General features: G+C 41.4%; 1 protein-coding gene across 1 annotated transcript; it reads left to right on the plus strand.

The window, feature by feature from the left end:
• The first annotated feature begins 176 nt into the window (after window positions 1-176).
• mtus2a (microtubule associated tumor suppressor candidate 2a) lies at window positions 177-25799 on the plus strand. Its single transcript, XM_053331095.1, has 15 exons — window positions 177-2252; window positions 3169-3427; window positions 6960-7207; window positions 16631-16799; window positions 18710-18808; window positions 21393-21580; window positions 21673-21798; window positions 22742-22808; window positions 23456-23670; window positions 23799-23904; window positions 24007-24080; window positions 24588-24686; window positions 24900-25019; window positions 25153-25253; window positions 25370-25799. The coding sequence occupies exons 1-15, from the start codon at window positions 177-179 to the stop codon at window positions 25797-25799; spliced, it is 4377 nt and encodes a 1458-aa protein (XP_053187070.1).
• Window positions 25800-26733: the final 934 nt, after the last annotated feature.

The raw sequence follows: 26733 nt of genomic DNA on the forward strand, positions 1-26733 counted from the left end.
CAAGATAAGTGGTGGATTGAAGACAAGAATTCATGAGATGACTCTTTGTCCTTGGAAGAATCAACTGAAGGGCCATCATCACACAGACCCTGAAGAGGAGAGACGGGGAGGGAAAAAAATATTTGTAACTCTATAAATGGCCTCAGGACCCTGCAGGTGTCTTTGAGTGGTCCGACATGAGCACCCCAACTGGTTTCCAGGGACTGAGGGTCAATGTTGACAGAGCAGAAAAGATTGCAAACAAAACCCAGATCCAGTTTTCCCAACCAGAGGATGATAATGCCAATCAATTGTCTTCAATTGATGATCAAAGTGGAAGAGGCCTGATAGAGGACACAAGGCACAGCACAAGCTCCCTTCCTCCTTTGGTCTCTCAGAGTGAATCACATGACAAATTAGTGATCTGGGACTCTGAGCAGCAATGCATGGAGCCTGAACTGAGAGAGTTTGAGGTTGTGGAGAGTCCAGAGATTCATACATTCTTGGGAAACAGGGATCAGGAGGAGGAGAATGAGGAGGAAGATGATGGAGGAAGTTTGAGAGATGGTAAAGATGATGGTCCGATGTCTATATCCTCTAGTTCAACTGCCAGCTCTGCTTCAATCGGGGCGAAGAGAAATGACAATGACAGCAACGAAGTGGAGAGCAGAATACAGAGGGCCAAAGAGTCACAGAAAAGGATTGGCTGTCATAGCACTGAAGAGCTAGACACATGTGTGACAGGCTCCGTAGAGAGAAGGGACACAAGGTCAGGCAAATCAAGAGACAGAGAGAGACGGAAGGGAGGTCTCAAAGAATCCAAGTCTGAGACAAATGTGTTTGTCTCCAGTCTGTCAGCTGTTTCCCACAGCGGGAGCCTATCCAGTGCTTTGGATTGTAGTGGAGAACCACAGTCTCTCATCTCTCTGCCCAACTCCAAGACCAACCCTTATCCCAACACCAACAACACTACCTCAGCCCAGACTAGAAGAAGGGCAACCCCTGTAGATGCCAACCAGAACACCTCACCATTGCATCCTCAGGAGAAACATGACCGCCTTCAATACAGAGAGGAGGAGGGAAGTCATCAGAAGAATGGATTGCCCTCAGATGGATTGCTGGGCCAAAGGAGGAAGGCTGGATTTGAGGAGAGGGTTTTGCCACCACGAAGGCAACAGCTTGTCAGACCCCTTTGTCAGACAGAGATGGGGAGAGCAAGGAACTTAGCAGATCCCAATGCTCATCAAGCCATCAAACCTACTTATCCAGACCCCTCTCTAGATTCACACAGTAATGGGTCAAACAGAAAGTTAACAAGAACATCTTTACGTGAACCATCAGACTTCTCCCACCTGTATTGCACAGCTGGATTGTCCCAGGCCAGACCGCCCAACCAAGTGGCCCAGTGTGAGGCTTTGCCTGTGGAAAATCAGGCGACTGCAACTGCACAGAGTAATTCAAGTCCCTCCAACCCCTCCACCTTAGAGAAGAGACCCCAGACTCAGCTTACATACAGAAGGAACTGCTCCAGTCCCAAAAGGACTGGGGTCGATTCTGGGGCATCTACCCCTCCCCACTCCCCTCTCAGGACACCACAGGGATCACCACGCAGGCAACCCTCTATGTACCTTGTTTCCAGGAATGTCTCTGGAGCGGTTAGACACATCCCGTCAGGATGCAACCCTGCTGTACCAACATCAGCTCAGGGCTATGGCAACCCTTGCTTAAGAGCACCAGTCAGAACCAATATAAGCACAACTGGAATTCCCAAAGCGCCTCTCAGCAACCAGCAGAGCTCCACCAACTCTAACAATTCCAGCCCCAAAGAGAGTTCTCCTTCACCTAAACTTAAACCCAAAGGAGTTCGCCCCAAAATCATCACTTACGTCAGAAAAAATCCTCAGTTTAAGCCCCAGGTTGCTGACGGACCATATCAGGTATCTTCTTTACCATCCAGGCTCTCAGCATACACACATGGCCAAACAGCCAGTTCCTTCAAAGACATACATAAAGACCCCTCCAAGCCTGACAAAGAAATCAGGGGAGCCCCAGTACTCAGTGCCTCCAACCTGCTTTATGAAAAGTATCGCCAAGAGATGCAAACAAATATCTTCCCATCAGGAATGCTGTGCCGGAGCATCAGGCCCCCTGGACACACCAACACTGTTCCCCCTGCGCACACACATGCCACTCCACATGCACAAACACACAGCCACACGGCACCCCCAAAACTGGGCGGCAAAGCAGGTGACTTTTACGGGGCATCATCAGAGGTGAGTATTTTCTACTGTACTGTCTTTACTAGAAGTATCTGACTTCAAAGTTTTATGGATCTTTAGTTCTTCCTTAGAAGAATGAAGCTTATACTCTAATTTCTTTCATAGTTTGGTATCGTACTCATTCTCAACAAAGGATTTTCTGTCAGCACAATCCACTATCACAGCACAGTCACACAAACATTGAAAAGGGACAGACATAAGATTTCATTATGATAGCTCCTGCATCAATTAGCAGTGTCTTCAGATAATGGCTTTATGATAGTTTGTCATATATGTTGAGTACAAAGACAAACCTCTTCTGTTCTGCCTATTAATTTCCCCAGCAGATGTCCATAACTTCTATCCCGCAGTAAAAACATGTATAATTGATCACATATCTTCTGCATTTTTATTCCTGCTCTCACAAGAGCTGCTCGTTATCACTTTGAAATCATTCCTTATTGATTCTGATTAAATAGCTTCATTTGGCATTCATATTCTTATGGCAAACACAGTATGTGAAAATAAATATTTAATGCATGCTGAAGTGCAAAGCCTGCAGGGACAAGACAATTCTCAACACTTTACTGTACATGCCACTGCAAGTACTGTATGTTAGATGTTTTGTCCACTACACAAGATGATGTCCTTGAGAGGATACTCTTGTGTTGGTGATGTCAAACAGTTAATGTTTCTTGATCTTCGTTTCCCTTCAGGGTGATGTTACATTTTCTTTAAGAGCTAATCATGTCAGATTTGCAGTGATCTACTTTTTTAAGCCTTAGAGCAGTAATGTAACCAAAGTAGTCAGCATACATGATCATGATAAGGCATATCATGTTCTCATTATCTGTCTTGCTCATATTGAAATTTGATATCACAGAGTGTCTTGCTTAAGTACAATTTAATTGTATGAACTTTTGATCCTTAGGTGGGAAGATCAGCCAGTTTTAAAGGGAGTTCTGCTGAGGACGCGCTGCAGCCCCGCACAGCCTCTCAAGCCGGAGGGAGCGGCAGTCTCCTGCGTTCTGGCCGAGGTCTGCGTCTGGGCCTGGGAGCAGTCACCAGAACGGCTACAGGCTCAGCCAAGGGCAGAGGACCTGGTCAAAGTCAGAGGTCGATGCTTGTCTTCAGCCAGCCAGTCCAACCTGTCAGCCCAGCAACCAGTCACCAAAGCCAAGATAACACAGGTAGAAAAAATAAAAATAAAAAACTCTCAGAAAATAACTAGAATGTCAGATGGAGATGTCCTCTTTTGAGTTACAGAATGTGTCAAATTTCATTTTAGCAACGAAAAATTTGACACAGAGCTACCTTATATTTCTTCTTCTGTGCAGCAATGAGCAGTCATGGGACTGTTTTCCCCTCAAATTGGCCTGAGATGAAGGCAGCTCATTAAAATGCATTCTCTGAGATTAATTTTGGCTGATCTGATTGGAGCGCTTTAAGAAAATATTCTGCAGGGACGTTTTGTGCTCCAGAAGGCTGCATCTACAAAACAAAATAAATAAATGAACGCTGGCTTGCACTTTCTCTGAACACATACATAGTGTTCACACACTTCAAATTTCTAATTCAGATTTTTCAGATACCACTTCTGACTGCTGAAGTCAGATTTATGTTACAGCTTGACTGTCGCTGGAATATTGAAGTATGAAATTTGCTCATCACCCTGCACACTGCTGGAGGCCAGCGCCATTTATCACCACCACGCATATTTGATCTGCTGTCTCCCTGGGTGTGATAACCAAAACTGCACACACAGAATTGATCAGCATAGTGTTATAATTTGCCAGGCTTCCTTATCATAATCCCTATTAATACATATGTATGGTGTCTTGATGGTGCTCATCCCTCTGGGAACTACAGGCTTTGAAGTGCAAAGCAATTAATGCTTAAGTAATGTCAGTATCCTCCTGCTAGAATCATCCCTCATAGCTGCTGTACCCAGCCCTACACATACAGCATGGATAAACATCAGCTAAAATATATTATGTAGCATTGGTCAGCATCAAGTTTGTCTGCGTCAGTGGAAGTGAGGGATTTCCTGTTATTTTCTCATTCTTTTTCTGGAGAACCCTGTGCTGTAACCCTTAAAAATGTGTCAATAAATTTAGCTTTTTTTCTTTCAGGCATTTGTCAAAGGAAATCTCTTCATTTGACATAGCTATAGTAATTATATAGGAATTGCATAGCTATCAAAGTACTGTAACTACTCACATAATTGCCATGTAGGTTTTAACTCTGCATTGTTATGGTAATGAGGATCATCCACTTACAGGACATTTGTGTTGAAGGTACTGTAACTTCTGCATACTGAGGCTCTCACCATGCCTTTCTCGCAGCATGAAAGCCTGTGCTTTGCTTCAATAGTTATGTAGTGCAATCAACTATCACATTTAATAGCATGCAATTTAACGCTTTGTAGAGGAAATCCATTCAGGTTTGTCTCAGTCACCTTGGGCTGTAATTAAAATCACTTGGTCATTATATTGTGCTTATTCCTGCTGTCCCATTGAATTTACTGAGATCAATTTTTATAATTCACCTCAAGTTAGGATGCTCATGTCACATTTTCAGATGTGTGAATTTTTGTACTTTTTTGAGAGCCTCTTCATCAGGTACAGTGTATTGTGCAGGTACATTATTATTATATTACACAAAGAAAGAAGGACATTCAAAGTCATTTTATTTAAGTTTGATCTCCTCATGAATAATGTGTTTTTTCCATTTAGCAGGAGCAGAGATCTGTGATATCTAGGCTTAAGTAGATGTTTGCCATACTCACTTCTTTTCCCTCTCCCCAAGGGGATGAAAGTAGTGTAGGGCAGGAGGGAAATTACGACATTTATCTTTAATGATTCGGACTCTCTCACTCAAGAGGAGCAAGCTCGAATCTAATAAACAGACTGCATGGCACATAGGCAGATATTGAGGAAGTGTGAACAGCGGCACTGATGATGCTGGAGGGGAGTTACACTGGAGACTTCTCCTTCTTTCTGTCCCACTTTGTCTCTCTCTATCAGCAGAGCTTGTATTTTCCTTCTCTGAGTTTTTTTTCCTTCTCTGGTATTGATGTGGCGGTTATTCTGTAGCATCCACTGGAGCACACAGCTGTGCCAAATGGAGAGGAAAGGAGGGCTTCATACCTTATCTCTGCAGCCAGCAGGGGATAATGCTCTTCTTCAGCCCAGGATCTAGGACCCTGTGTTGAAGGCTGGGGTAGCCAAGATGGGGCTTCAATCCAAGGCCTGAGGATTTGCCCACTGCCCACTGTGTGCATGTGTGTGTGCAGCCATGGTTGTTCATGCCTGCACATTTCATCTGTTTTGCTGTTGGAAACCATAGATTACTGAGAGGGAGGATTTTTCCCCATTGCTCGGCGAAAAATAGCTTCCACTGTGGAGCTATGATTACTTTTTTATCCGTCCTTTCACTCTTTGATTCCCTGTCTTTTCTGTCTCTTCTGCAGATATCTCTTTCTTTTTAAAAAATCTACCTTTCATTACAGGTCTGGAAACTAGGAAGGTAGAACCACAGCTTTTAGTTTAGTTAGTTAGTTTCACTGTAATATCTAAAATAGTGAGACATTACCCAGATAGCATGCGAATGTGGGCCACTTGAGGCAATGATCCGGCACTGTAGGCATTCTTCTGGCCCGGACAAAACAGACGTGAACCTAAACTGGCCCATGTAGTAAATGCTACATTTGGGCCAAATATCACAAAACGAATATGGCCCATCTTTGGCCGAAATATGGCAAGTATGGCAATGACTAATCCGGATGTGAGCCTAAAGAGGCCCACATATAAGGAAACATACTTGGCCCACCTTTGTTGAAACATATTTGGGCCAGTCTTGGCCGAACTGGTTTATTTGGTGTGTTTTTGGTTGACATCTGGCATTGTGATGGCTTGGTTATGGCCCACTTTTGGCAAACATGAGCGGACCGCCCAAGTGCCATCATTCTATGCTGTATGTGGACCGGATGAACATGTCAGGTGTGGGCCAGATATGGGCCAAAAGAATTTTGCTATCTGGGTACTGATAATATACGGAACTTTAAACACAGGCAAACCAGAAACATAGTGCATAAATCACCTGTGTGCTGCACTGTGGGGGGCATATCAAATGTGTTGGCATTAGAAAAAGTGCTGGCTGCTAGCCCAGTCTGCAAGGAAGACAACACGGTGCTGTTTGCAGGTTGCTATACTTAAATTTTGATTGCAGTAGCAGTTGGAATCATCCAACACAGAGAACTTCCTGGTTGGCCACTGAGAGCTTAGTCAACACTGGATGATAAATGATTCACAGGGGCAAGTAAACATCATGGCTATGCAGAACCTCCTGCATTTTGTTTACAGTAGTCACGCTAACACACACACACACACACACACACACACACACACACACACACACACACACACACACACACACACACACACACACACACGCAGTCTTACTTGCTAGACTTGTGGTTTCAGTTTATGTGCTGTAGTACAACAGCTCAAACAAATGGATCATTATGCAACTAATTACCAGATATGATGAAATGCATGATGAATGAGTTGCTCTGTTTACCGCTCTCTATACTGTCTGGCTGCTACCTGTATTCTATGTCTGTATAATATCAGTTCAGCTAAGGGCAACCCATGTAGATTTAACTCTATGCTTCAATATTAAGAAAAATACATTATTCTTCATTCTCTACTTTCCCAATAGAAGATGAGGTTTTCACTCATCATGCTCCACCTCCTGCTCCAGTGGCAGTTTCTGCCCAGACCCAGGCCGCCACCTCCAAGTCTCTGCCTCCCAAAGTGAACCAGTCAGGCCTGCGCCCCCCGGGCTCCAGTTCCAGCGGCCGTCACCCTGCAGGCCGCTTGGCAGCCTTTGGCTTCGTCAGGAGTTCCAGTGTTTCCTCCGTTTCCTCTGCCCACTCTGCTGAGAGCACACAGAGTGACCCCTGCAGGACAGCTCACCGTGAGTGATTTCAGGGATGCTTTCACTAACACCTACTTTACTACTACATCATGAGTGCACCATCATCACACTGTTTTTATTACCTTCTTCTATGTATCCCCCTCATGAATATAGTTTGCATAAACAGCCCCCTCCCACATTCATTATGTTACAATTTGCTTTCTCTTCCTGAGCTCCTCCCTGCTCAAATGTATTCCACGTCATTAACTACTATGCAACTGCAGTGTAGCAAAGCGCATTTTATAAAAGACATGAGGGCACAATAAAAGGGTCATTTTTTTTATTCATGAAAGTTTTGCTATACTTTCAATCATTTATTTAAGATTAAAGGTCAGAACGTTGGCTCTGGGTTGATTCTAAATATGCATGCACTAATGGCGATGACATGGTGCTAAGTAGGTGTGATGTTAAGGCAGGATCGACTCTAGTTTAGCAGAAAATGTTTACTGCAATTTACTGCAGCAGTGATACAGTAATTAATTGATGTATATTCTGAACAAGGTACAGTTTATCAGGAAATTCAGTGATTCCCCATTTGACAGATCAGAGCTTATAACCACCTTTTTGTCTTAAATGTTAGAAGAATTCTCTAGACTTATCAGTAATTTAAATTAGAGTCCTAAACAGGATTGATTCAGACAGCATTAGCACAGATTACAGTATAATTTACTTTGTGATGCTGCTGACTGAATGATGTGGATAGTTTTTTAGTTTTTCACAGTCATGGAGAGCTGGAAGAGCACTTACAGTTGTGATTTCAGTGCTGCTTGGTAGGGTGGTCGGTTAGTTGGCTGAATTTGTGATAGCTGCATGTGTTTTTAATGTGACCTACATAAAGAATGCTTGCTCTCCCTCTCCCAGTTACAGTTGACGTAAGCACCTCAACTCTCACGCACATCAAGCTCCCTGTTATGTCATCACTCCTTTTCCCTTGTACACCCCCCCACCCCCCCATCTCCATACCAGTCATACTTTTTCATCTCTCTTTCTCTCTTCCCCGTTGGATGAAAGTGAATACATACTGTTTGCAATGCGGGGGAGGCTGCTTTTCTGGAGCTGTGAAATAGGAAAAAGAGTACTCTTCTGGGTCTCCACAGCAATTGTTAAATGTTATTAAGTGGCATACATAGAGACGTTGTAATTTTTGAACAGCTTTAGAAAATTGCTGTAATGTTATTGTCATGTCTGTTTCATATAAATATAGACATTGATTTGATCATTCTTTTCCTCAATGGTTTCTGTTTGAGTAAAAACATTATTGAAGAAAGGCCTTAACGATTGAGTAGTGTTCAAATTGCAGGAGTAGTGCTCTCTAATGGTGCTGTAATTGCATTGACCAAGTATACTGGCGACACTGCACACACACATGCCATTGTCAATTAATCGATTAGTCAAGAAACAGCAAATTGATCTGCAACTTCCAGAGTCAAAAATATAAAACTTATGTGGGATTTTTGGATTTTTGGACTCAGTTAAGCAAAAGCTATGTTCTGACTTAACAATTAATTGGTAAATCAAGTCAATAATCTGCAGATTAGTCAATAATGAAAATAATTGTCAGTTGATGCCCTATGCAACAATAATAAAGTGAAAACTCATTTTCTTCTACTCAGTTTTTCCCCAGTTGCACATAGTGACACAGACTTTAAACTTCCACGTCCAACAGAATGTCAACCTTAAGTTTTGTGGCACCATATCAATCAATTTCTCAAACCCAAACTGATACTGACTTCTGACATCATATGCACATGTTAGAAAATGAAAAAAGTCACTATATAAACAGACCAGTAATGAGCTACAGCACAGTTCCCATGGCACTTAGGTGTGTATATGCCATCAACTGCTGCCTGCAACTACTCTATTTAGATTTTCATGTTGTTGTCTTTATTATGGTTTGTTTTCACAGAGAAATACAACATCATCATCAGTATAGAATTGACCCTTCCCTTCCCATTGATATCTTCATTTGTCTCTGCTGGACGGAGCTCCCTGGTGGTCGAGTGGTCATAGTGCATGCCATGTAATAGCAGCGTCCCTAGTTCAAACCCGGCCAGGCACTTATGCTGCTGGTCATTCCCCTCTCCCTGTTTCCTGTCGGCCTCTCTGCCAGTTACTATATAAATAAAGGTGAAAAAGCCCAAAATAAATCTTAGCAAAAAAAAAAAAAGTCTCTGCTGGCCAAAATAGTGACTGATCTGTAGCCAAAAAATCATATTTTTTTCCCAGCAATATCCATCAGACTTTATATAACTCTGTATGCTATGGTAACAAGTGCATCAGTTAAATCCTAGTTTATTTAAGTAGCTGGCGATGTAAGGGTGGAGATTCACTGCATTCATCACTTGTAGTGTAAAACTCCAGTGTGACCATTTATAAATATGACACCTGTAGACACACGAACACGCAAAGCAGAGAAACACCTGCCAGTAGAAGACGAAAGACTAGAAGTTTTCGATGTAATGCCTGCAGCAGAATGTTTCCTCTGCTGTTGAACTGCTGCTGCTCTGAGCACAGTGGGACGAAAATGGAATCAAGAATGATAGACATGAGAGGGTAAAGATTAAAGGACCTTTGATGTTCATTTCTCTCTCTCTCTCTCTCTCTCTCTCTCTCTCTCTCTCTCTCTCTCTCTCTCTCTCTCTGTGTGTGTGTGTGTGTTTGTATGTGTATGTGTATTTCAAACAATGAGATAGACAGGAAGGAAGAGCAGGAATATTTACCTCCCATTTTGACTCTGTGTGATGCTCGTGACCTTTCAGCTGTGAAACATTTGAACTCCCTGTTCACATTTGACCTTCTGGATTAAACTGGGCTCAACTGTACACCCCATTCTGTCTCTCCCACTGTGTGTGTGTGAGTGCTTGTTGAGCTTTAACCAAAAGGCTGTCTGATGTCTTTTTGGCTAACCTTTCTTTGAGAAACTGAGGAAACTTTCAGTTGCAATTGCTTCCCTTTCTGCTACCATTTTTCTGAGTGACAGCACAAACACATTTGTAGACTGGTGGTGGAATTCACAGCAAGATGATATCAGAAAACTTAAGTAGCAGTCATGAAAGTGGTAAACAATCTTCAGTTTCTAATTTCCAGGGTCTCTGTTGAGATTAATTTGTGAATGTGTGTGCAAGAAGAAAGGCATGCATGCAGGAGTGTTTGTTATACCTTATCTTCCTCTATAACTTGCCGCACTGCAAATCAAAGAACTGATAGATTGATTAGTTCTCACATATCCTTCCATCAAGGATGTCAGGAGCCTCAGCAACCCTCTTTAACAGAGAGAAGAAAGGCTGGGCTCAGTTGCTCGTTTCCCCATTGATCAGCTAGCAAAACAGACTCCATTAGGGCTCTGGATGATACAGATACAAGAAATCATTAAGGAATAGAGCGATAGGGATTGTGAGATCTCAATAAAGTGGGTTAGAGGAAGATCCCCAGAGTTTAAACTCCCCACTGTTATAGCTCCTAAACCTGCTCTGATCAATGAGTGATGTGCAGATGTGCAATTGTGTGACTGTGAAGAAGAGAGTGGCGAGGGAGAGGAAAAGGACTACTTTGTGCACTCATTTGTACATTACTTTATGTATTCATGATGTTAAAGGGCTTGTTCACCAATATTACACAGTAAGCCATGCAACTATACAAAAATCCATCTCTGAGTTTGTTGCTGTTGTGCCACCTACCTTTGAAAGATGTACTGCATACCTAAAAAATCAAAAACCAACACAACTCTTTGATATTGATCCTTTGTATTTTATTGTAAAGTAAAAACTACTAGTAGTGTAGATTTTTTTGTCGTGAAACCAATCATAAATGCAGATACAGATACATTGGAAATACACAAAGACTTGTACGCCTTCATACACATTTTGAAAGTTGACACCGAGCCAAACTGATATGGACTTGATTCATTCTTATCTTCTGTTTGCGTATAAGTTTGCATGCAAGTGGGGTTGTCTAGCACCTGGGGGGCTATAGGTTACTCTATATAACATTGATTAGCCATTAACCCAATCCTGCCTTTAGCCCAGTCTCTGACATCCCCTAAGGTGTTTCGAGGATGCGTGTTTATTGGTGTGTGCGTGAAAAGAGAGAGGGCATCCGTGCATGTAAGGTACATTGGGGGATATGTTGTAATTCCTCTGTGATTGACAGACTCTATTACATAGCTGAAAGGTGAATCCAGCAGAAGGAGGCAGATGAAGCCTGTGCCTTTGAGCCGCGCTGACTTCATGATGGAAACTCGATCGCTAAAATAAACAGAATATTATTGCCTCTATCAGTCTACTCTTTAATGAAATAATGGTGGAAATCAAATGAACTAAAGGGCTGAGCTGAGAGGAGAAGAAGTGAGGGGAGATGCAGTGATGAAAACCAAATCCAGTGAGTGAAAATGAGGGCAGGAAGGTAGCATGTGAAAGGGAAAAAAGAGAGGCATGGGAGGAGAGTGGATGTGATACCCCAGATGCCATGGCTCAGATCTGGCCTGTGACTCATGCTGGCTCACTGTGAACAGATGGTTTCTATGGTGTATGTGCACATGCAGATATACACAAGCGTACATGCACAAAAAAACACACTCAAGTAGAGCAGCAAATTAGATGGGCCAATTAGATATGGCTGCCATTATGCGGCTGTGGAGAGAAAAACTAACATGGCAGAGGCTTATTGAAGCAATGGAACTGTGGCAGTTTGGATTGGCTCAATAGGCCTTTTCATTACCCAATAAACTACCTGCATGTTTCATCCAGCTCCATATTAATCACAGTTCATGACTAAGCGATTGTTCAGAAAAAAATATCAGAAATGTGAAAATAAGTGAAGAACCAGTAAGACTCTACTTCAAGTCACTCCCAGTATATAAACACACTGTAATAAACAAACTAGCACACTATAATGTAAGCTGATACAAAAAGATACATAATAGTGTCTCCATAACCTTATTTTTTCAGGGTTTCAAATAGTCCACTGGAAATGCAAATGTGAATGTAAAGCATCAAATGCAAGCTTTTGAAGACTTTTGTAAATGTGTGTTTTTATTTTTCTCTTTTTACCTTATGGCTATATTGAGTTATTCCAGAACATAGCCTGGCTGCTTAATGTTACACTGTGAGCGCGGCTGATTGTGCACTCTGCTGAGTTCACTACATTAACCTTCACTCAGTTTGCGGGGGGTCATGTGAAAAAAAGCAGGTGCAGATTGGCAAAGGCTGAAAGATTGTAGTGGGAAAATTGTTACCAGTATTCTACAGAATGTAATCAGTGGCAGCAGCCAAAGGCTAAAGTCTCTCCACTGCCCTCTCTTTCAATCCACAACCTAATTGTATCCTCCTTTTCCATTTAGAAACTTTTGTTCTTGTCCTAAGCCCTTAATTTTTAGGGAAACTTTAATTACTGTGCTCAGAAGATTCAGGACAGCATCTACTCGATAGAGAAAATCCATTTTTGACATAAGTCCTAAAATAATACTTTTGATTGAACTGCCATTTAATTGCCATTTTCTCAGTTTTAGTAAATGCTGATAGAGGCATTGTTGACTATAAGAGAAGAAATACTTCACATGTCCTCCTGATTATACTCAACCTTAATCTCCTAACATCTGGGACCTGACAGAGGACAGGAGGCCCCGTGGCTGCTGCTGTCAGCTCTGGTGTTATCATCTTAAGTATCTCTCTACAGCCCAGGTCTGTTTCTGCAGGGTCATTATGTTGTGCTTTATGTAAGCAGCTTTAACCTTGGCTTTCATACACATTGCTGCACATGCACATTTTCTGTACTTTTTTTGTTGCTAGGAGGAAATATACATAGTTTTATGGCTGTTATGAAGTTTTCAGAACCCTTAGCATCAGTTACCTTTCCTAAATACACAAAAGTCAGTATTTTAACAATATTAAATCTGACTTTGATTAAATTGGGATCGATGACACAGCTTGTTTCATCCACAATATATAGAACATACACATATACTATATGTAGCCTACTACCAAATCTGAAATGCCAAATACCTAAAAAATAACAATCACTTTAAATTATTAGCATATATCATCTCCAAATTTCTGTTTTAACGGGCTGAAACCGAATGCAGACAAAATAATGTTTGCATATACTGTGGACATAGCAAAAACAGTTGCTAATACATAAAATATCACAGGAAAAGTGATTAATAGGTAATACCTTGTACATTATAACTGCTGGATGAAGATTGACAGACATCTGAAACCAGCTTCAAACAAATGACAGGAAGCAAAGATTAATAAGCAGAACAAATTACAGGCTCTGATGAATACAATCTTCCAGCTTAATTACACACTGTCTTCTGCACTGAGCACTGCTGAATGAAGCTGACATCTGTCTGTGGGAGCATGCAGTCTAATTAAACAGGCAAGATTAAGGGTACACCTCAAAATACACAACAAGTATAAAATCAGTATTTAAGCATTATCGTTATTAACTGAAAAACTTTCCATGTGGAATTAAATGATTTCAGTTGTTTTTATCTCAGTTTCACATATATTCCCTTTAATATGGAAGACTATATTTACTACAATCTGTATTTATGTAGGATTAGGGTTAGGGTAAGGTTATGGGTTAGGGTTAGGCTAGCATGCGCAAATATAGATGTTAAACATAGAAATGCTCATAAAACATACTTGAGTCGATTTGTACCAGATGCTGCTGTTTTTATGTTTATGAAGAAATTCAACTTAAAGTATTCACTCATTTCCCATGGTACGTATTTTTTTGTTGAATACGAGCTATTTCTTAGGTATGTCAGCAGTGCAAGCTGTGCAGTGGGTCCAGTTCAGCAGTCTATGTGTATAAGCACCTGGTTGTATGCTCCTATTTTGGCTGCTGTTTGCCACCTGGACAGGCTACAGCATGATGATGATGTGAATGTGCTGATGTAGTTGACAAGTGAAGACAGGTTCATGCTACAGTCAAATAACCACCTCTAACGTCTGAATTTTATTTTTTTACTATCAGATTTCATTGTAATCCTGCTAGTGACATGGCTACATTTTACATATAGACAAGGTGGAACATTTGAGAATACACACTGAAAGCACTGAGAGGTCATATGGCTTGTTTGATCCGTTTCCTGTTTAGTCAGTGCAAGAGGACTGAGATCCAAAAATCTGCATTATTCTACAAGCATTAGTTGAGCAATGAAGTGCAAGCTACTGCAATCAAATGGCCCCCTACTGAGTCGGAAAAACTGCTCTCTTTTGTTCTCCCCTTGCTCCTCTTGCTCATGGTCCTTTTTTAATATCCCTGATATTTTTCAACCGTCTTCATAATTTGCAATGCTTGCCACTGGCTCCATATCAGCACCATCCTTTCATTCCTTCTCATAGCTCTATTTTATATCCTTTTGTTCACCTCCTCCTGCTCCCATACAGCCAGTCTCTTCCTTCCTTTTCCTCCTCATGCTCTGTTATCCATCATCAGCTGCCGTTTTGCCAATCAGTGATGCATATCAGCTTGCTTTTACCATTAATGAAATACATTGCTTTCTCTCTCTCTCTCTCTCTATGCTGGTGAATTACAGTCACCTTTTAATCATTCACAGCACTCCTCAATTGTGTATGTTTTGTAATGTAATCATTTACTCTTACTCTCTCTGCTCCCTGCATTGGGAATTTCTTCATACATACGTGACCTATGACTAGTGAACATGTTTCTGTTCATATGAACCAGCCAGTTTATCTGTGTTGACTCAGATAATGGAGTACTGGTGAAAGCATTCAGTGTGAAAGATACTATTTTCTTTGATTTAAAGAAATATATAATTGAATCTATTATTTGTATGTTCTGTTCTCATCCTTAAGACTCTAACCTCTGAAAGTCTTCACATACTGTATAGGATGTTGACAGCAGTAATTAAATCATGCAGTAATAGTAACACAGTGCTCTGACCAAGATGATACACTACCCATCCCTGCCATTGCCCTTGACTGGTTAATAAGAAGGAAATACTGTAAACAGCCTCGTTAATCAACTCCTGGAGGACCTCTGGGTGGACTAATGAAGCTTTGGGAATGTAGATTACAGGTTGTCCCTATGGTGACATAGCAACACATGTACACACAGTAGTGAGAGATCATAGATAATTATGATCTACAACATGTGGGTCAGGGCTTTGACAAGGTGATTTTTGCTTTTCTTTTCACATTCTCCTCTAAATTACTGTATATGTTGAACTTTACATGCCTCAAAAACAGTTCAAATGACACAAAGAAAGAAAAATTACAGTTCAGATGAATTGCATTTCACTGTCTCATGCACCTGGTGTTGGTCATCTGTTGTTACTGCCATGAAAACCCTTCAAGAAGAAAGAAAGTGCTGAACCTTACACATCGGCACGTTGCTGTAATAATAAGCAAACAAAAAAACGTCTTTATCCCTGTGTCTGCAATACCAGTAATTCATAGTATCACAAAAGACACAAAAGAAGGCCAAACAAGAAAACACAACATGATCTGCCTTTACTTGCTGTCTGCATACAGATAAAAGAGACTTTAGGGCTCAATAAAATGAAATGACTGAATTAAATAGATTGTGGCCAGAAAATGGTGAATTATTAGACCAAATTATGCTTTTACATACAGTATGCTTATGTGTAGAGTTAGTGAGAAGTTAGTAAGGAATCAATCTCAGTCTGTATTTTCAAGAGTATAAGAACAGTATTCAGAGTATTCAGAGCAATATTGGTACAATACAGCAAACAGTTGGTGGGAGCACATGGAAAGTGTTTTCATAAAGAGATCTGTGTGTGCTCCTGCATGGTTATGTACGCATGCTGAGGTAGAGTCCTTTGGTCACCATAACAATCCTCACCAGTGGCAAAGCTGCTCCTCTGAATAGACAAGGTTCCCTGCAGTGTACTATTCTTATCTTGAGCGCCTGAGGCGTATGGCACAGATATAAGACAGTGCTGACCAAAAGGAAATCTTGATATCTACATTTTCACAATAACTAGCCATCACAAGTTGCACTTTGATTTATACTGCATGGCTTAATCACCATCTCATGGCTGTTTATATGCAGCTTTGCATTAGATAGTTTATCACCGTCACATACAGAAGGTGGAGAAGTGCAGTATTGATCGGAGATTGTGAGATAAGTACAATATACGCAGTGCGAGAAAGTGTGTATTCACTAGTCATTTGATGGATTACAGCTGCAATGATTGGTGTGCTTATGTGTGAGGGTACATTGTATTTTCCTCTGTGCTCAAGAGGCCCTGTGTCAACATGTGTGTAAGACTGTGAATGCATCTGCGGGATAAGTGCACTGCTCCAGGTTAACAGAGGGAAGACAGAGCAGCAGCAGTGAGACCCAGAGGTTACACACCATTTTGCAGCCCAGTGAACTTTGTGATTCAGACATAATACAGATACTCTATGTGATTTTTTTTTCCAGGGCTGAGTGTGAGCGAGGAGCCTCCTCTTCACAGAGTGACCACCAGCCCTCCATCAACAGATCACCAGAGAGGTGTGCCATGTCGCAGCAACAGCCTCCAACCGCCCTCGACCCCTGCCCTGCCCCGACGTTACCTGCCTACCCAGCCAAGAGGCTCCCCTGGGGGTCAGTAGGCATTTGTCTATAAAAACAGAGCTGATTTACTGATATTGTATTATATGCATTGTTGGTGCATTGCTATTTTGAGGCAGTGGAAAGTGTTTGAACTTAACTAAATTGAAGGCAAGGGCACATTATCAAGATTGCATGAGGCGGGTGTATGTGCATACACTCTTTACATCAACATATTTTTGACAAATGCATTTCATAATGGTTAGTCATAATATTTATCAGAATTAATTAAACACACAAATAGTGATTTAAAACACACCCATGATTATTAAGAGACTTCAGTACAACCATTTTTTCCACTGTCAAAATAGCAAAAGTGGATTTGGACATGCGCTTCAAACCATGCACTATAGATGGTTAAAATAGGCCCCATGAGGTTTTAAAGGACCAGTGTGAAGGAATTACCAGCATCTAGCAGTGAGGTTGCAGATTGCAGCCAACTAAATACGTAGGAAATGTATGTTTCAAATTCAATATAAAATCACTCAGAGAATGTATTGAAGTGTGTTGGAGATATCCGAGGGTGGAATTACCCTTTGAGTGTTTATTTCACACATGTTGTCCAATGTACTCCTGTTCATGATGACAGTATTTTCTCACGTCCTAGAAATAATAATGCACACTATGCTTGCACATTGAAATACAATGATGAAAGAGATTCTCAACTAAACATTATTTTTTATACTTCTAACATTTTGTACAGGGGAGAAACACCACACTTTTACCATGTTCATCATAGTCTGCTCTGTATACATGTTGATGTATATGTCATGGTTGACGGTGCCAATTTGGTCAGAAGAGAAGAAGAAGAAGTAGCTCACTTTCAGGAATGCTTTTCACACACAGTGGTTTTTCACACCTCAAAATGAACACCATAAGCCCTCTAGTATCACACTTTAAACTTGTGTTATTGGTGTTCTCAACTAATTCCTGGTGTGTTTTCCAACATATATTTGTGACAGTTTCTTTTTTTTTTTGGGGGGGGGGGGTTGTACAAGCACAGTGATGTGGTGTGGCAGTGTGTGTGTGTTTGTATGTGTTTGTACGTGTGTGACTCTGGGGTTCACTCTGCAGTAATGAGTCACTCTGAGAGCCACATTTGACCACCAACTACACACCACACCAACTTATCCACAGTGAAAACACACACACACACACACACACACAGTGCCTCTACAGGCCTGAAGTATCTCTCCAGGGTTATATGGGGATTTGTTCAGGATCAGAGGCTTCTCTCACATTACAGGTCTAATTAGTTTCTTTCCAAGGCCTTCTCCTCCCTGCTTCACAACAGACTCCCCGCTAACCTCCTGACACCTACTTCTTTATTCACTAGCATCTGTTTTTTTTTCCTCCACTTTTTTCACCATTTTGAGCTCCTGGGTAACACATCTCACATTGATTGTTTCAAAACCAGCTACATTCTTCACACCCACACACCTCAACAGCTCTGCGACAGATTTCATGTGACAAGATGCTTGAGCACAGAAACATTAAAAATGATGCTCGAGTTCTGAGTTTGGCTGCAAAGTGTGTAATGTCACAAAGAGCAGTGAGTTGATCTCTCCCAGTATGCTCTGCTTCTCTTTTACCTGTATTCCCATGAGACGTAGTTATGCTACAGTACACAGCAGGGGGGGGTGTAGCTGGCGATGAAAGCAGGATGGTAACAGAGAGACTGAAAAAAATGTAGGAGAGGAGAAAAATCAACAAAGGATTGGAAAAGAGGAAAAGGGGAGATTGTGGCATCAATATGGAGGGATGGTTGGTTTGATGCTAGTGTGAGTGTGTGTGATGATGTTTGATTGACATAAGGACATATAATATAGTGGTCAGATAGATTTTAACGTTTCACTGCAACATTTCCTTACCCACTGATTGGTTGTATCCTTGTCAATTGGCAGTTGGCAGGAAGGAGTTTCAGAGGAGTTCTGAGGTCACACGTTCCCTCCCTTCCTCCCCAAAGAGGCTGGCGGTGGTTCCTCCCAAACCTCAGTCCCCAGGTGAGTCTTTTCCCTTGTTACCAAAACACACCATAGCCAATAGGCAAAGTTATTGTCAGTTGTCTTAGCATGTCCATCTTTACCCAATAGCAACATAAAGGTTATCTTCTGTCTCTTTTACACAGAATCACAAAAAGGGCTTTTTCATAGCAGACATTTTGACTTGTGATATTAGTAAAAGCATTGGTGTTACTTATAACCTTAAATGATGATTCAGTTCTATTCAAATGTACCCTATTTTGTCCTTATTCCACTCACACCAATTAGTAGCTTGCATCCATTCTCTGGTGCTGGCTGTGTGCTTATTTATGACCTGTATCCTTACACAATGCTTACTGTAGCACTCTCTTCCATGTTGTGCCTTGGTGCCTACAGTTTGGAGTTTTAAAACAGTGGTGAAACAATCATCTCAGGTCACACAAGATTGCAGAGGTCCTCCCCACCTTTCCTGGCTGAGTTGACACACATCTCCTCAGGCTACACCTGTGTCTTACTATATTGAGTGCTGTTTTTAGTGATCACCCTTCTCTTTACTGCATCTTGCTTGCTCTTTGCTGGACTTTGTTTCCTCCCCCACAGTCTCAAAACACAAACAGTGTTTCTAGTTTCTAGTCAGCACTGTAGCATTTTCTCTTGTTTACTGGGATATACAAATATTAACAGTATCTAGTGTTGCTCCTACTCTAAGCTGCTCTGAATAGTGTGCTGGTAAAATGTCAACGTGTTGAAGTTACCCTACTTCACCAGTTTTAATAACACGCTTTGCACCCCACAAGGTCTGCCATCACCTTTTCTCACTGTGTCTCGCATCAACCCGTCTACCTAAATCTGCATGCTGCCATCACACTCAGCCATATAAACTCACTTAGTATTCACTATTTTCTATATAACCTTTCAGGTAGAAACTAGAGTTGGCTCGGTGTGTGTGCCTGAAATAATACCTAATTTGCATACTAATACTTCTAGGAGTCATTTTCAAAGACGGCAAATTTTAATGTGCCTTTGAGGCAAAGACACTGATGAAAATATATCGGTAATATTGAAACATTTTGTAGAAGCGGCACTGCATGGGTCATTAGATGCCATGAAATAAACATTTTCCTTATTATGTTTAGTTCTTACATTTTTCAGTTTCTTTTTGTCTTTGTGCAGAGAAGAATTCCCCCATTTCAGGTTTTATTTGCACGCATGCGCACTTGTGAATATCTGTATGTTTTCAACTTAGACCTTTAGCTCCTGTCTTTTCTCTAAATTGGTTCAACATGTCTGTCACCATTACAATCATTCGGTGCCTTTAGGTAGCCCCCTCCTGTCTGAAAATGAGGAGAGAACTCCTCTCATTCTATCCCCCCTCCCAGCATCTCCCTCTAGCCCATCTTTCACTCATTACCTGGGACCCTGCACCCCAAGCTCAGCCCTGTGTTGTCATGGAGACTGCTCCCCATGCTTCACTAGGCCTGAATGATATGGCTGAGGCGGTAGATGTTGGGCCGCAGTGATTTACTGTGTGTATGTGGACACTGATGCTTGTTTTTCAGTCTGTGTGAACATATAGATGGTAAGTAATTCTTGAAAGAATTTCATGTATCCGAGAGATGCTATGTATCTCCGCAGGTTAGTATGTATTCACACTGCGTGAAGGTGACTCACACAGGGGTTAATCGGACTGCCTCTATATCAGCTGCAGCTCTAATGGTTGCCTGCGCGAAGAAAAAATGTCTTGTGCTTGTGTTTGTCTGGCCTTTAAATTAGCACCATCATTAATGCATCAAGCCTTTACTTAAATGTGCTCTAATGTTTTTACACAAACACAATATATTGTAACAATGTCCACATGTTATTGCAGTAATTTCTTGATACTGGTCACATTCATCACAAGATTAGATTGTCCAACATGAGGAACACCGGACTGGGTATTACCCCAGGGCTTCCTCTGTAGAAAAGATTCAATTAACTTACCATCATTTATCATGTGAACACAGTCATTAGCAATAGGTCATGTCAAATCCTCCTCTGATTTAATACTCATCAGTTTCAATATTATAGATAGATGTTTCCCAGTTAGATTAAGGAATGAGTAATTCATTACATAGTGGAGATATAGCCTAATACACCTCGTATTTGAGGCGGGATCAACGAATGTCTATCAAATGCTTCTGTACGCTACTGGACAAACTTACAGCCAATCATATCAACGATACACAATGACGTATTCAGAGCCTGTAGGGAGCAGCGCAAACATTTCCTTTTTATGAAGGAAAAATCAGTGCAAGTTTTTGTTCTATTTTCAAAGTGAACTTGCCTTCCAATTTATTTAGCACACAATCTACTGCTTTTGTCTTGGTGGCCATGCTAACTTTCTGAGCGAAAGCTGCATGACTTTGAATGATCTAAATTGCCAATCAAATTGTCTGACTTCCATAAACAAATACTGTTCTACTGGAAAATGATGTTCACTCACAACTTCACACCGCATAGCTCCACCTTGTGGAACCATCACTATTAACAGGAACTCTTTATTTAAACAAGAATGGTCAAGAACTGTTAGTTTAATCTCCTATGTTTGTTTTTCCTCTCCCCACAGTCCAGTCTGGGCAGCGTCCCGCAGCAGCCGTGCGAGCGTCAGCTCCCCCAGGGTCCCCTCATCACTTAGCCCCCCAGAGGCTGCAGCAGGAACAGCAGGAGAGCCTGCAGAGAGAGAAAGAAGAGGCTCAACAGAAAGAGAGAGAGAGGCAAGTGGAGGAGAGAGAAAAAGAGGAACAAAAGGAGGAGGTGAGCTGTTGAGAAAAATACCCGGGCACAGCTTGGAGTCTGCACTAGTGTTTTCTGTTTTCTGCTATTCCCTTCTGTTCTTTGTCACTTAGGTGCAGAGGCTGCAGGGACGCTGCGAGCAGCAGGAGAGGCAGCTGAGAGCTCTAAGAGAAGAGCTGAGGAAGACATCCTTGGGTCTGGAAGCCTTCATCATCACCACCCAGCATTACTGCCTCAAGGTAGCCAGTTGGAATAATACAGTGCATACTCAATAAAATTGTCTTACACCAAGATAATAATGCACCTGTGTAGGCTTATTTTGTGCTAAGTCTATATTTTCATTAATTAACTGAGGATTGTCTTGGGCTCTTGGTGGACAACATTGCTAGGAGATGGAGGAGGTTTAAGATAAATCTATGATCTGGCTTAGATAGCCAACAGTGCCTCAATCTTTCTATTTCCTGAATTCCACACACACACACACACACACACACACACACAAACACACACACACAAACTCAGGAGCACACAGTATTTAACTGCATCAGGTGAGATTCACAGCATGGTTAATGAGCAGTACTATAAGCATGAATGATAGCGACTGTGGGATGGGTCCTTTAAAGTTGTGTCAGTGAGCTGGTTTCATGCAGGTATATGTAATGGTTTTAGCCTCTGAGGTGCTATAACTGTAACTGCCAGACTATAGGGGGACTGTCTGGTTATTTTATGGTCACTGTCTGAGTGTGGCAGTCAAGGGCCCATAGTGCAGATATAAAAGACAGGACTTGTTTGTGTGTGCTCATTTGAGTAGGTTTGAGCTCCCTCTGCTGTCATCAGTCAGGCACAACAGCTACAGCATAAGCAGTGGAACACAGCATGCAAGTGTGTGCTTTGAGTTGTCCACATGTATTCTTATCAGTAAGCAACATCTAGTGTTTTGCAGCTCATGCAGGTTAATTCAGTTTAACCAGTACATCAGGATCTTTCAGTGCAGTATGTTTCCAGATATCATATTCTCCTGGACAGCTGCTGGTATGGCTGTTGACTCTTTACATTATTGACATTATCCATCAGCTAACCAACTTGCTGTTTGACCATTTACACCCATACCCCAGAATTGTACAATTGGTCATTTGAAGCTGTACCAGCTATATCAAAATGTTGTTTGTTCCCAATTTACAGTGTAAAACTACAGAAGAGAATGAAAGGAAATTGTCCCTGGAAATGCAAAAGATCAGGGAGGAAACGGGTGAGTGAGAGAATCAATCACATAAGGCGCTAAGGCAGATGGCGCTTTTTCACTGTCTCGACATAGTAAAATATGTAGACAAAGCCATCATTAGTGTCATCAGTAACACCTGGGATTTTATGGTCATTGTGTCATAATAATTGAATAAAAATGTTCACGAATCAGACCAAAAAAAAGAAAATGAATGAAAAGTGAGTGGAAAACAAAGTCTTTTTGTTTAATTTTTGAAAGCTGTTATTACTATGACACAAATTTTATCCCATAAAGTCACAGGTATTACTAATGACACTAAGGATGGCTCTGTTCAATTCAAGTGTCCTAGTAAGCCATGACAGTGTGACAGTGCAATACAGATTTCAGTCATTCGTCATTCATTTTATTATATATAATCTATTTTTCCATGACAAATCAAAATGTTTTCTGTGAATAATACCAATTTGTTCTGAAAAAGCCTGAGAGAGCACCTTCTCATTCAACTTTATTTATCTTTATCAACTTTAAACATCAAATGATTGAGTCACTGATTCCCAAATGGAAGTTATGTTTTTAAGTTTTAACTAGCTAAAATGAAAGTGAATTGAACCTGACCCCAGTATAGATAGTAATAAATGTACAGTAAAACTTGTTCTGCACTCACAAACCTGCAGCATCCAACACAAAGCGATGGGAGAGACTCCATCGTGAAAAGACAGCACTGGAGGTGGCGTTTGAGCAAGAACTGCAGGAGCTGCAGCTGCAGCAGGAGGCAGAGCTGGCTGCTGTGGAGGAGGGGCTTAGGAAATGTCACTCAGCAGAGGCAGAGCACCTGAAGACAGAGCATCAGTCAGAGATGGAGGAGCTGAGGACTCAGCAACAAGAACAGGTGTCTGTTTCATGTTGGCTCTGATTAAATTTAATCTTTCACACTGAATATGATCAGTAATTTGAGAGCCTGTGTGTGTGTGTGTGTGTGTGTGTGTGTGTGTGTGTGTGTGTGTGTGTGTGTGTTAGGTGGAGGAGATGACAGTCCACCACCAGGCAGCCATTCAGGAGCTCAGAGACATGCATAACATCACCATGGCAACACTGCATGAGGAGCATGCCCGTACCATGAGAGGTATGATCATCAATCTCATCAATATAAGACAATATGACACCCAGCACTGCTAAAAAACAACATCAACTCTCTTTCTTAATGTGTGTCTGAATCTGTCTGTAGACTTAAGGAAAGCTCATGAGCAACAGAAGCAACTTCTAGAGGAGGATTTTGAGAAACTCCGGCTTTCTCTACAGGTATGATTCTATTAAAGTATTTAAAGGTCCCCTCCGTTTTAATATATATACATATATATATATATATATATATATAATCATCTAGTTAGAAATGATTAAAATTACACCTGCTCTGTCTCCCTCATTAAGAATCCAGAAGCTATGAATTTGAAATATTATTTTAATATAAAAAGTTTAACTGCTGAACACATAATCTCTCTCTACTTACTTGTGCATTGGGGGCTTCAGGCTTCCACATCACACTTGTGTAAGTTGCATACGAGGCCATGATTGTTTCCAAACTAGTTGTGATGTCACACATCACCTACAGCAGATGAATGTGAAAAGATCCTCAAAGTGTCAAACTCTGCACATACATCATTCTGCACAGTGAAGCTCAAACATCCAACTGAAGGAAGAAGAAGACAAACACATTTCTGAGACACATTTAAACGTTTTTAGTTGACACACTAATCTGTACTGAAGCAATGCATTATATCATGTGTCTGTGTGTGGATGCTTGTTCAGGATCAAGTGGATACTCTCACATTTCAAAACCAGAGTCTGAGGGATAAAGCCAAACGCTTTGAGGAGGCTTTGAGGAGAAGCACCGACGAACAGATAGTTGTGAGTTTACCTATAATGTAATACACTGTAGACACTGCACAGTAGACCTACATGACTGCATGCATATTTCAAGTGGCACTTTAAATAATGTAGATATCCAAATACACTGTATTTATAATATATAGTCCAAATGGGAACTGGCCATCTGAAGTGGTACACTCAATGTATTTCTGCCTACCTTTCTTATGTCTTGTTCACACATGTCTGTAATAGGATGCTTTGGCACCATACCAACACATTGAACAGGATCTAAAGAGCTTGAAGGAGGTTGTCGAAATGAAGAACCAGCAAATACACCAGCAAGATAAGAAGATCTCTGACCTGGAGAAAGTGGTAGGCTCAAATAAGCTGTCTCCACCACAACCACCCCTACTCAAGCACACACAGAGGCACACTGGTCTAGATACACACTGTCAGTATGTCTGGTGAATGAAAGATTGCACTGTGGTTGTGTTCTACTTTTGAGCAGGCCCAAAAGAATGTGTTCCTCGAAGAGAAAGTCCAGGTTCTGCAGCAGCAGAATGAAGATCTGAAGGCTCAGATTGATATGAAAGTAGTCGTTTCTAGGTGAGACACGTTATCATTATTATAAGGCATTGTAATTATCATTAATGCTGTTATCTATAAATTTTACTCCCTGCTTTTTACTAACAATTGCTGTCACTGTGATGCTCTCCCTGCAGGCAACTGTCAGAGGACAACGCCAACCTCCAAGAGTCCGTCGAGAAGGAGAACACTGAGAAGAAGCGACTGAGTCGGAACAATGAGGAGCTACTTTGGCGTCTCCAGACCAGTCCCCTTATGTCCCCCTCCTCCTCCCCATTGCACCGCTCCTTCTCTACTTCCCCCGTGCCCTCATCCCCATTATTTTCCTCCTCACCTGTTGCAGGCTGCGATTCCCCAACTCACTGCTACGGCTGTCCCCAACAGGCGCAATACTCATCCCCTTCCCACAGAGCCAACACCAATCAAAATCTCTCCCCTGGGCCAACCACACCCACTCACAGAGCAGCGAGCAATCAGAATTACTCCCCTGGCCCAGCTACACCTACACACAGAGTGTCAGCCAATCGCTGTAACTCACCTGCTTATTTCAGCTCTTTACAGCGATAAACTCATATCACTCTCTTTCTTTTTATTTTCATTTTCCGTTTTTTTTTATTATCTCCTTAATTCCTTAATTCCCGCTTCCCTTTTTGAATGTGAATGGCATTGTAGTACATACTGGAGAAGGACTGTGGTCTCCAGTCATCACAGCATAAGCTGACAGTGCAGTCAAAGCATCAAAGAGGCTTGAACTTATTTCTCATGCCTCTACAGCAGGAGGTGTCCATCATGTGAAACACAATATTCTACATACAGATAAATAATGGGAAAATGAAGGTAGTTGACTGGAGCTCAAGTCTTTGCATTAATACAAAATCTTGAAATGTACATACTGTATGATAGTGGCACAAATAGTGTCAAATTGTAGTTAAACCTCCCCTGCATGTGTCCTCATGAGTCCCACACAGACAGAAACAAACACACGGAAAGTACAGTAGCACTCGCTTATCACCAGAACACAATACTCTGGTGAGTTAAAAACACGGTCATGTCCTCGATAAAATAAGCTATACTCTCTCTCTCATTGGGATTTGTTTCTTTTAAAAGATGAGTTACAATTCTGAGTTGTGACCTGAATCGTCTTTCAGCATTTTTTGTTTTTCATTTGGACAAAAAAATCCCAAACAAAGCGCCTTATAGGTAGTCCTGCCATCTCATCAGCAGAGACCGACCAACATTTTTGTTTCATATCAGATTTTCATGAATAATTGAAAAAAAATATCAAAGGGATTCATGTTTCTTAGCCTCTTCAAAGTGTATTCAGTTCAATCCTGGTAGTTTTTCTTGTGTGGGACAAGCCAACCCGGAATCCCAGCCATTTTACCTGTAAAACATAGAGAACTTAATGTTGAAAGTCTTTTAAAAAAACCTCACCAGGTCTTCCTATAGTACAGAGTGTTGCCACATGGGCTACTCTTCACTTTTGGGATCCCTCAGGTCA

The sequence above is a fragment of the Scomber japonicus genome, chromosome 13 (genome assembly GCF_027409825.1).
Source record: "Scomber japonicus isolate fScoJap1 chromosome 13, fScoJap1.pri, whole genome shotgun sequence".
NCBI classification, from domain to species: domain Eukaryota; kingdom Metazoa; phylum Chordata; class Actinopteri; order Scombriformes; family Scombridae; genus Scomber; species Scomber japonicus.

Excerpts from the sequence above, each read along its gene's own strand:
- mtus2a (XM_053331095.1), top strand. The coding sequence starts at position 177 with ATGAGCACCCCAACTGGTTTCCAGGGACTGAGGGTCAATGTTGACAGA. Across the intron at positions 23,671-23,798 it reads GGACTCAGCAACAAGAACAG|GTGGAGGAGATGACAGTCCA; the intron begins GTGTCTGTTTCA and ends TGTGTGTGTTAG. Across the intron at positions 25,020-25,152 it reads TCTCTGACCTGGAGAAAGTG|CAGGCCCAAAAGAATGTGTT; the intron begins GTAGGCTCAAAT and ends TCTACTTTTGAG.